This window comes from Tursiops truncatus, chromosome 6 (genome assembly GCF_011762595.2).
Source record: "Tursiops truncatus isolate mTurTru1 chromosome 6, mTurTru1.mat.Y, whole genome shotgun sequence".
Classification (NCBI taxonomy): domain Eukaryota; kingdom Metazoa; phylum Chordata; class Mammalia; order Artiodactyla; family Delphinidae; genus Tursiops; species Tursiops truncatus.
This window is the reverse complement of record NC_047039.1, coordinates 19,577,568-19,589,654: the sequence shown is the minus strand read 5'-3', so window position 1 is coordinate 19,589,654 and position 12,087 is coordinate 19,577,568. Positions and strand designations below refer to the sequence as shown.

Here is a 12,087-nt window from a genome sequence, read left to right as displayed (position 1 = left end):
ATTCAGGTGGATCTTGAGTCCGTGTCAAAGTCATTAGTGAGAGATCAAGCAGGAAAAAAAAAGCTGGTTTGAAAAGCATTTGAGAGACATGGATTCACATGGTCAATTGGGCTATACATACCAAAATATTATATTAAATTAGATAGGACTGGTTAACTTTCTCCCAGGAATACCACCATATTTGGCAGGGTGGGGGGTGGCTAACATCTCCATTGAACTCTAACATAACTTCTAATTCTCACAGGTTGACTTCTAAACTTACAGAGCTGTAAACAGTCTGTACCTTTATCATTCATAAAATATATTAGTTAAATATATTGGGACATTCCCGAAGATGCTCAGATTAGAGTCATGCCAGCTGACTAGCATGCTCACACATGGCATCAAAAAATCAAGCAGTCATCCCACTGTTGTTTTTCAGTGAGTGAAAGTATTTCTTTATGACCCCCTTCCCTGTTGACCAACATAACTTCTAAAGATTCCAATTATTCCCCTCCCCCCTACCCCCTTAATTGAAACATGCATCTCTTGGGACTGCTGTGGGAGTTGCAGTGACTTCCTGTGAAGGGGAAGAATCCCTTGCCCTTGGGCAAGTGACTTATTTTGGCCAATGACATGTGAGCAGAGGGGGCCTGGGCCACATCTGAGTAGAAGCTGCCAACGCCATAGCAAGATTCTCCCAAGTGCCGTTTTCTCTAAGTCGTGAGACAGGGATGGGGGCTGTGCATTAGCCTTGGTCCTGCATGAATAAACGCCTGGAACACAGAGGCCAGAGACCCAGCTGGCCTAGGGCCAGAGCAAGAAACAAACCCTAATTGTTACTCATTGAAACTTGGTGGTTGTTTGTGTCCACAAAATAACCAAGTAGAAACTAACACAAATTGTCTGGGTGAGTGTACTGGGACAAGTACTGCTTATGGATTTATCTGCATGACACAGCATAGGTTTTTCATTCAATAGAAGACGCAGCAGGTAAGTCTGTAGGAGAGTCATGCACAGTTGGTAGCTCGTCAACAATTCAACTAATTGGCCATTCTCAACTCCACCACTTGAAGAAAATATAGATATTTCTTCTCACGGATTCAAGAGACAGTGCTGCTTTTAAAGGACTGATAATCTTTTTTTTTTAAATAATAATGTAATAATAGCTTGATATACTGTATCAAATTTGGAAAAAGAATAGAAAATGTAAAAATGACATAAAATGAAAAACACAATTCCCTCATCCAAAAATGAAGGTTAATATTTAAGAATATTTCTTGCCACTCTTTTCCATGTTTATATAATGCTTGAATATGTACCCACACACACATACTTTAATGTAATGCTTTTATAACTTTATATTCTCTGAATTTTCATGTTTTATTAATACTTAAATTATTATTATTATTATTATTATTTTTTTTTTTTTTTGCTGTACGCAGGCCTCTCACCGTTGTGGCCTCTGCCGTTGCGGAGCACAGGCTCCGGACGCGCAGGCTCAGCGGCCATGGCTCACGGGCCCAGCCGCGCCGCGGCATGTGGGATCTTCCCGGACCGGGGTACGAACCCGTGTCCCCTGCATCAGCAGGCGGACTCTCAACCACTGCGCCACCAGGGAAGCCCTTAAATTATTATTTTTAAAGACTGCCAGTATATTTTTTTCTAAATAGTCTACCCAGATTATTATAGATAATGACAATATACGAAAGTAAGAAAAAGTTTTTATTTTTATAACATATTTTTGGAAAATACCTGTACTTCTCAACATCTCAAACTAGATGGACTAGATGAGACTGAAATACGTCCGATGCCATGTAATTGGAAATATTTTATCATTTCATGATTGTTCAGGGTCACTCATGGAAATTTTATTCAATTGAGGCCCTAAGACTTGAAGAAACCAATGCTGCACTTTCCAAGGCAGAATGTTTGGGCGATCCACTCTTGTTTCCTCTTTACCCCTTTCCTTCTGATTTCTTTCTTTTCTTTTCTATTTGCACATTTCTGACTAAATTGAGTGATGAGAAAGTGAAAAACACCCCTGGCAGTGTGCATATAGGCTGTAATATTCCTAACTGAACATAATAATTTTTGTTACTACGTAAACAAGTACCAGACAGGCCAGTCCATGACTGTGGTGGATAAGATGCAAGGACCCTCTGCAATTACAAAATTTATTCAACAACCCCCTCTTCCTATTGACATGGGTAGCACTTTCCTCTAGATTAGAGTGACCAGCATACCACATCACTTAATTGCCTACTTAGAGCCCCCTAGCCAAGCCCACATCTACCCTACACCTCTCTCTGTCTCTTTGTGTCTTCCGTGGTGTTCTCCATTGCCCAGCCAGCTAAATGACCTGGGTGAGGTTCAGGTGAGTTCTTGGTGGTCTGTGGCAGGTGGTCCAAGGTAGGTATATTGTTTTCAAGTACTTGCTCTGTTTAGAGGCATCTGTAGGGTTTATAGGAATCTCTTTTAACCCATTTTGTTTACTTCCAGGTGCTGGATTGAATGATGGGCAGTGGCATTCTGTGTCCTTATCTGCAAAAGGGAATCACCTGAGTGTGATGGTGGACGGTGAGGCAGCCTCCATGGCTCATTCCCTGCGTGGGCAGATTGATTCAGGCGACACCTATTATTTGGGGGGTAAGTGAAAGGAACTGAGCTACACTGGCAATCAAACCATCATTATCTTTCTAGCTCCTGCCTTCTAACCCATGTTGTTAAATGAAAATTATTACCAAAGAATGATTTTTCTCTTTCAGTTGTAGTCATTGGGAATGCTGAGTGGACAAAGATGATAAATGATGGTCTCAAATGCCAGTCTACTAGTTGGCTTTGTTTACAAGTGCACATAATAAGATTGGTTTTAAATTCAGCACCTGTTTTCAACTATGGCTGCACATTGCAATCACCCAGAAAGCTTCAGAATTCTGATGCTTTGCTGCATCCCCAGAAATCCTGATTGAATTGGTCCCGAGACCTGGACAACAGGTTTCTTGATGCTCTCTGGGTGATTCTGTGTGCAGACAATATCGCAGGTCATTGCTCTCTCTCTCACCCTTAATACCTTGCCATAGGGAATTTTCTTAATGCCAAGTGACCCTTGTAACCTTTCCTTCAGATTTTATGTGTCAAGTTTATTGCTTCATGTGGGTGTTCTTCTTCTGTCTGTTGGCTTCTCTTCTGCCTGGAGCCTGGCTACTAAATGTGTGGTCCATGAACCAGCAGCATCTGTATGACCTGGAAGCCTCTTAGAAATGCAGATGCACTGTCCCTGACTTCCTGACCAGAATCTGCATTTCACCAAGATCCCCAGGTGGTTGCACTTTAAATTTAAGAAACATTCTGTTCCCACTGCCTGTACAAAGGGCATCATTATATACAACAGAGGAAGGAATTAATTTAATGGCTATTAATATGTCACTCATGGCTTAGTGATGGATTTTACCAAGACAGCACCAGGCTGTCTCCCCGGGACTGTAGTGTATGGGTGTTTGCTTGCTTAGTGGATTTTGCCTGAGTCCATCCAGGATCTTTTCCATCAGGGAGGGGGAACTTCTGAAGGTAATAAATCTCCAACCCTGGGGCATTCGAGTGAAAACTCCTGAGCCGCTGGAAGCTTAGAACTGTCACCTGTAAGATTTATTTTTTAATCTTGGCTTGAAGTCCTCTCTGACGTTATTGCTGTTTTGCACTTTATACGTGTTTTTTTCTAAAATAAGTTTGGAATCATGGTGGAGATAGCTTGATAGCCCCACAAGAGAGTCTAAAATTCTCCCTTGAGAACTGACAACAAGCACATCAACCATGGATCAGGTTGGTTAATCTTTCAAGTCCCCTAAAGCAACCTTTCCTGTGAAAGGTGGAAACATGCCAGCAGCTTTAAAAGATCAGAAATGCTTTCTTTCCTTGCTTGTTAAATGTGACGCATTTCTGACCCAGATACTCTTTTCAAACTTTACACTTCTGATGGATTTTATAGCTCTGGAGAGAAACAGATTCCTTCAAAACTAAATAAAGAATTTATCCAAGAGCTCTAATTTAAAAGTTAAAAGATTTTGAAGCACTAAAAGATACAGAAAGAACAATCTGTGCTCTAGTGTTTAATGACACTAAATGAAATACCTTTAACATTTTGTATTAAAAAGTAAAAAAAGAGTACTTTTCGAATCATCTTTCACGTTGAACATTCTACATACTCAGAATGTGGAATGTACAGCTACGTGAGAGTAGGTACGTTCCATAAATATTTACATACTGATGTGACATGAGTCAGTCATTACTATGAAATAAATCATATGCACACATTTTAAGAAGACTACTATTGTTTCCTAAAAGAGTATATGTAGGTGCATCCCCTCATCTACAAAATTAACCACTACAACACATTTGAATCTTCCCTTGCTCCTCCAGACTTTCATTCCCCTAGTTAAGTATTACCCTGCTTTTATTAAACCAATCTTTGTATTGTTTTTCTTTGTAATCTATCATGTATGTAGGTAACTTTAAACAATAAATTGTCTTGTGTTGCCTTGCTTTTAACTTTATAAATAGGATATTCCTGCATACATTCTTGTGTGACTTGCATTTTTTTTGTTCTACATTAGTTTTTGAGGTCCAGCCTTGTAGATATGAATAGCTAATCAATTTTCATGGCTGTATGCTTTTTGATGCATATTATACCATGTTTTACACACCTATTTCACCATTTTATGTTAATAGACATTTTGATTGTGCCCATTTTTTTATTATAAAAATGCTATAAATATTGGTACAGCTGCTAAGAACCATCTTGCCAGTGATTTTTAAATTTTCCTTATGCACAAACTATCTGACATTCCTAACAAGTACAGTCAATTTAGTGAGACAACAGTCAGTACCATGGTCTTAGTGGCACGCTCCAATGGTTAAGATGAATGAATGCTCGAGAACCCAGTTGTCACACTGGTTGTGCACATAGACCCAGCCGTTGGCTCCACTAATATCTATGAAAGGACCCTAGAGCTCTAGAGGAAATGTGTTGAAAAATGTATAAGGAGCCTTTCTTGTGTATTTTCATAAAATTGTGCTGATGTGCAGGCTGTCTTGTTAATATAGTTTCCAAGAAGAAAGTGTCCCTAAGATGAGTGGAATTACAAAGTTTAAACATTCCATGAGACAGTATAATGACTTTTCTTCATTACAACTTTCCTATTTTTCTGATGTAATTCTGTGTTGGCACTGAGTGGCAAAAACAGAACTTGCAGTCACAGCACTTTCTTCCTAACCAATGTATAAATTTAGAGTGACCTCTATACGCATGGCTATAAATATCCAGTTGATTCCTGCAGAACAGTTTCAGCCACTGAGTCAAACGAACTTAGTCAACTGTACGTTTTATATCGACACAGCAGCATCTTTTTTTCCTAGAGAAAGAACATATACTATTTTAAAAATTCAAGTAATGCCTTTGCCAAACTAAAACAAACAAACAAAACCAAAACACACTAATTTACTAATGTTAAATAAAAAGGTGGATACTATATTTACTCAAGGAAAACCAGAAGAGGCAGGTCTAGGACCAACAGGCATGGAGTTCTGATTCTCAATAGATTTATTATAGTCACAAGTTTTATGCACATGTAGAACCCTTGCTCAGGGCCCCTTTGTCTCCATAATTCATTGGACGTTCCAGTCCTGTTCTGGGTAAAGTAGGACAGGTCAGCTACAGCCTGAGTGGAAGCTCTACCCTGAAAACTCCAAAGTCTGGGTAATTATTTAATCCAAAGAGTAGCTTATGTCAGTATCTGTTTACTTATCTTTTTGATTAGTGTCTGACAGTACCAGAATATGTGTGATGTTGACAAGGAAGTGAACTTCATCCAATCCATGCTTTCTAGCAATATTTGGACTAATAAAGCCAGTGTTCCTAGGTCAACTAGGTGAAAGCCAGTTAATGATATCTGATTTTTCACAGAAAACAATACCCCGTGTTCTGAAATAGTCCTTGACCAGGTTTCCTTCCCATTACTGGTTTTCCTAATGGATAGTCAACTGCAAGTTTCCAATTATCATTATATGATCAGTCAGATTTCGTTGCAATGCTTCACTGTAAAAGCAGACTAGTACAGCTTGCTATTAGTTAGGGTGACCGTATAATTTCAGGACACTTTAGCAAATGGAGGAGATGATCTCAGTGATTATTTCAGGACAGAAGCATAAACCAGGGCTCTGTGGCTACCTGGAAGTCTCTATTTTGGCCTGCCACTCTCAGAGCACAGCTTTCTTACTGTGAGAAGGGTCATCTGTATACTAATAGCAGCATTTCTTAAATGTCCCATGAGAGATCTGTGATCTAGATATCTCATTTTCCTTTTCTGCCTTTTCTTAGTCCGTGCTTTTTTTGGTAATTTGTCTTTCAACAGCAGATTCACTATAGTATACTGTACACAGATTTTTGGTGCCTTCTATTAAGGGTGGTGGAAAGTTAAGCTCTTAATAAATTCCCTTTTATGGAATCTTTGTACTACTCAATAGCATACTTGAACTGCAGAGTCAGGGACTATTAAGCTATGTTCAAAATCCCCCGAGTGTCCTTCTGTGAAACATCAGCAGGCCAACAATCCTGTGACAAGTGTAATGAAGTCTCATCTGAGGACCCATTCTGGTGCAGTGACATAGTGACAATTTATCTGTCATCCTCAGAGGTACTTAAAGTTCTGAGTCCCTCAGTCATGATGGATATCTTTCATTAATTTAGCAATAACTATTCAATGTCCATTTCACTCTCCATCCCAAATCAGGTCATTGATGAATGGCCCTCTGCCATTTTACCACCAGGGCTTCAGGGCAGCATCTGTATGGACAAATGAGTGTCTCCTGCCCTGAGCTTCTCTTGGGCTGTGATACCCTACTTCCTGACCTTTATGTCATAACTGAGAATTGAGCACTCAGCGCTCAAACTTTCCTTCTTTAAAGTTTTGCTTTCAGAAAGCTTTCCCCGTGACAACTGGATATGGTTTTGTTTTCTTCTAACAGATGTACTTAGATACTACATTGTATTTTGGATGAGTCTGAGGCTGGTGATATGGAGAAAAGGAAGAAAACAGAAAAGGAATAACAGTGCTTCCACAAAACTATGTATTGACTTAATGTTTCCTATGTTTTATCCTAACATTCTTAGTGACTAAGTGCGGTAAGTAGAGGTCACCTATAAGATATAAAGATATACCAAGTTTCTCCATTTCCACTAAGATCAGGAACAAGACAAGGTTGCCCACTGTCACCACTATTATTCAACATAGTTTTGGAAGTTTTAGCCACAGCAATCAGAGAAGAAAAAGCAATAAAAGGAATCCAAATTGGAAAAGAAGAAATAAATCTGTCACAGTTTGCAGATGACATGATACTATACATAGAGAATCCTAAAGATGCTACCAGAAAACAACCAGAGCTAATCAATGAATTTGGTAAAATAGCAGGATACAAAATTAAGGTGCAGAAATCTCTTGCATTCCTACACACTAATGATGAAAAATCTGAAAGAGAAATTAAGGAAACACGCCCATTTACCATTGCAACAGAAAGAATAAAATAACTAGGAATAAACCTACCTAAGGAGGTGAAAGACCTGTATGCAGAAAACTGTAAAACACTGGTGAAAGAAATTAAAGGTGATACAAACAGAGGGAGCGATATATCATGTTCTTGGATTGGAAATATCAATATTGTGAAAATGACTATACTACCCAAAGCAATCTACAGATTCAGTGCAATCCATATCAAACTACCAATGGCATTTTTCACAGAACTAGAACAAAAATTTCACAATTTGTATGGAAACACAAAAGACCCCGAATAGCCTAAGCAATCTTGAGAACGAAAAATGGAGCAGAAGGAATCAGGCTCCTTGACTTCGGACTATACTACAAAGCTACAGTAATCAAGAGAGTATGGTACTGACACAGAAACAGAAATATAGATCAATGGAACAGGATAGAAAGCCCAGAGATAAACCCATGCACATATGATCACCTTATCTTTGATAAAAGAGGCAAGAATTTTCTTAATTAAGAAAAGACAGGGCTTCCCTGGTGGCGCAGTGGGTGAGAGTCCGCCTGCCGATGCAGGGGGCACGGGTTCGTGCCCCGGTCCGGGAGGATCCCACATGCTGCAGAGCGGCTGGGCCCGTGAGCCATGGCCGCTGAGCCTGCGCGTTTGGAGCCTGTGCTCTGCAGCGGGAGAGGCCACAACAGTGAGAGGCCCGCATACTGCAAAAAAAAAAAAAAGAAAAGACAGCCCCTTCAATAAGTGGTGCTAGGAAAACTGGACAGCTACATGTAAAAGAATGAAATTGGAACACTCCCTAACACCATACACAAAGATAAACTCAAAATGGATTAAAGACCTAAATGTAAGGCCAGACACTATCAAACTCTTAGAGGAAAACATAGGCAGAAGACTCTATGACATAAATCACAGCAAGATCTTTTTTGACCCACCTCCTAGAGAAATGGAAATAAAAACAAAAATAAACAAATGGAACCTAATGAAACTTAACAGCTTTTGCACAGCAAAGGAAAACATAAACAAGACAAAAACACAACCCTCAGAATGGGAGAGAATACTTGCAAGTGAATCAACGGACAAAGGATTAATCTCCAAAATATATAAACAGCTCATGCAGCTCAATAGGAAAAAAACAAACAACCCAATCCAAAAATGAGCAGAAAACCTAAATAGACATTTCTCCAAAGAAGACATACAGATGGCCACGAAGCACATGAAAGGATGCTCAACATCACTAATCGTTAGAGAAATGCAAGTCAAAACTACAATGAGGGGCTTCCCTGGTGGCGCAGTGGTTGAGAGTCCGCTTGCCGATGCAAGGGACACGGGTTTGTGCCCTGGTCTGGGAAGATCCCACATGCTGCGGAGCGGCTGGGCCCGTGAGCCATGTCCACTGAGCCTGTGTGTCCAGAGCCTGTGCTCCACAATGGGAGAGGCCACAACAGTGAGAGGCCCGCGTGTCACACACACACAAAAAAAAACTACAATGAGGTATCGCCTCACACCAGTCAGAATGGCCATCATCAAAAAATCTAGAAACGATAAATGCTAGAGAGGGTGTGGAGAAAAGGGAACCGTCTTGCACTGTTGGTGGAAATGTAAATTGATACAGCCACTGTGGAGAACAGTACGGAGGTTTCTTAAAAAACTAAAAATAGAGCTACCATATGACCCAGCAATCCCACTACTGGGCATATACCCTGAGAAAACCATAATTCAAAAAGAGTCATGTACCACAATGTTCATTGCAGCTCTATTTACAATAGCCAGGACATGGAAGCAACCTAAGTGTCCATCATCGGATGAATGGATAAAGAAGATGTGGCACATATATACAATGGAATATTACTCAGCCATAAAAAGAAACAAAATTGAGTTATTTGTAGTGAGGTGGATGGACCTAGAGTCTGTCATACAGAGTGAAGTAAGTCAGAAAGAGAAAAACAAACGCCATATGCTAACACGTACTTATGGAATCTAAAAAAAAAAAAAAAATGGTTCTGATGAACCTAGGGGCTGTACCGGAATAAAGACACAGACATAGAGAATGGACTTGAGGACACAGGGAGTGGGAAAGGGAAGCTGGGACGAAGTGAGAGAGTGGCATGAACATATATACACTACCAAATGTAAAACAGATAGCTAGTGGGAAGCAGCCCCATAGCACAGGGAGATCAGCTCAGTGCTTGTGACCACCTAGAGGGGTGTGATAGGGAGGGTGGGAGGGAGACGCAAGAGGGAAGAGATATGGGGATATATGTAAATGTATAGCTGATTCACTGTTACACAGCAGAAACTAACACACCATTGTAAAGCAATCATACTCCAATAAAAATGTTAAAAAAAAGATATATCAAGTTTTTCCAGATACATCCAACACTTCAGTAATTTTCTTACAAAGTAAATGTGTGTATTTTCACATAAGACAAGAAAATGGTAAAGGAAGGCTGTAGAGTTAAACAGTTCTTTATGACATAACATTAAATTTGAAATGTCAAAATCCCATTGAGGTTAATTTATGAGGTTTCATTGTGCCTTTAATGGTTTCAACCTGATGCAGGCCTTGGCTTATTTTGAATTCTATTTGTCAGAAATACAAAACATTAAAGCCTCAGTCACTGAAAGAAAAGTAAAGGTAAGCTGTGTGTATTTTATGAAAATTCTTAGGTAGTACACTAGCATCTATTATGGAGGAACAAGAAGAGGCTCTATCTTCAGTTTTTGCTCTTTGAAAGTACACCAGTGATTTCAAGATAGAAGTACAAAGAGAGATGAATGAAAAACACATAAGTACAATGAGCAAAATCTTTACTTTATAAAATTACTTATTCCATTCGATTTTAAAAATAAGAATCTGATAAAATAACCTCAAACCCCAGGCTGTAAATATTAACATAAGTATTCCTGACTATTTAAATTATTGGAAAATACAAAGCAAAAAGATGAATAATTATAACATTGTATCTAAAAGTTAAAACAGTTGTGGAAATGATGTAAATGAAACACAATTTTATAAAGCAAAGCATAAATAAAATAGGTAAATTTCATGTGAAACAAAATTTACTTGACAATTTTTGGGAATTAAAACAATGTTAATTATTAAAAATGTTGTGCTTCTTTCATATTTGCACATGAAAATGAAGTACTCAGTTCAGTAAATGCTTTTACCTTTTGTCCTATGTAGGGCTGTTGGTTGTGTTCCCTAGGAAGCTGCCTCTGCATGGGAGATTTGCATGTGGGTGGTTGAGTGGGGGTAATTCTTGGGAACAACACCTGGAAGTTTGAAAGAGCAGCTGGGATGGGCAGAGGGACAAGTTGAACTGCAGTGCAGTTGCAACAGAAGTCTCTGAATACGCCAAGGGGGAGTCTGAAGCAGGGATGCCCTTCAGGGAGGTCCCAGTTGAGAAAATGGGTCTCTGCCACTGCACTGCATCATTCCATTGTATTCTTGGGCACTGTTGTCCCTGCGGAGGGGCACAGCCTTATGAGAGTCAGCTCCCTTCAGCCTGGCAGATCCTGGGGAGAACCTCAGTCTTGAATAGGGGGGAATAAGGGAGTCTGGGCTCTGTACAGCCAATTTCCCTAAATTGTTGCCTTTTACAGAAATGTTTCACAATGACAGCATCCTCCTACCCTAACTTTCTTTTTTTTTTTTCTTTATAAGTTGTTTTCTTTAATCCAAAAAGGAGTGGGAAATGGTGGTGGTGGGGGAGTCATTTAATTATTTATTTTTTTGAGGATCACCTAACTCCCTCCACCACTTTTTATTATGAAAAGTTTCAAGCACACAGAAGAGTGGAAAGCAAAGTACAATGAACACCCATACGCATACCACTAAGGTTCAATAATTAACATTTTTCTATATTTGCATTTTCCCCTGAACCATTGAATATAAGCTACATACATCATGACACTACACTTTGAGATATTTCAACATACATCTCCTGAAATATGGCTATTCTCCTACATAGTATCATTTTTGCTCTTAACAAACTTGACAATAGTTTCCTAAAATAATCTAATACCAAATCTATAATCATCACAATTGTCCCCAAGATGTTTTTATGGTTGTTTTAAACATTTGAATCAAGATCCAATCAAGCTTCATGCAATGCAAACAGTTATGTCTTTTTAGTTTATTTTAATCTAGAAAAGTCTCCCATTCCACCTCTTCCCTCTGATACTGACTTTGAAAAGCCTGAGCCAGGTGTGTTGTAAAGTGTCCCATATTATGCTCTTTCCCTAACTTTCCCCTTCCTCTCCTACATTGCCAATCTTGCCGTAGGCAAATTTAAGAACCTGTGATTCCTTTAGGGGACAACTAAGTGGAGGGTAGGAGGGCACTCAAAACCCTGCTGGCCCCCCATGTGGAGAAGGTGGTTCTGGACCCCATCTTGCTTTGATTTTGATTTCAAAGCCATGTGCTTGCTCATAATCATAAGAGCATTGTCTCTTGGGAAACCTAGGAGGATAAAACAAAACCACTCTATAAGAATTGTGGTTGGTGAGTTACAGCAAACCAATTAATGGCTGTAGCAGAACTTGTAAAATTTA

At 39.4% G+C, this 12,087-nt stretch overlaps 1 protein-coding gene across 1 annotated transcript in view; it reads left to right on the top strand.

The window, feature by feature from the left end:
• LOC101332834 (contactin-associated protein-like 3) overlaps positions 1-12,087 on the top strand; it is a 141,467-nt gene that overhangs the window by 64,094 nt on the left and 65,286 nt on the right. Inside the window, exon 7 of the mRNA XM_033859253.1 lies at positions 2,482-2,628. Coding sequence (XP_033715144.1) covers positions 2,482-2,628 — 147 coding nt within the window. The remainder of the gene's footprint in view (positions 1-2,481; positions 2,629-12,087) is intronic.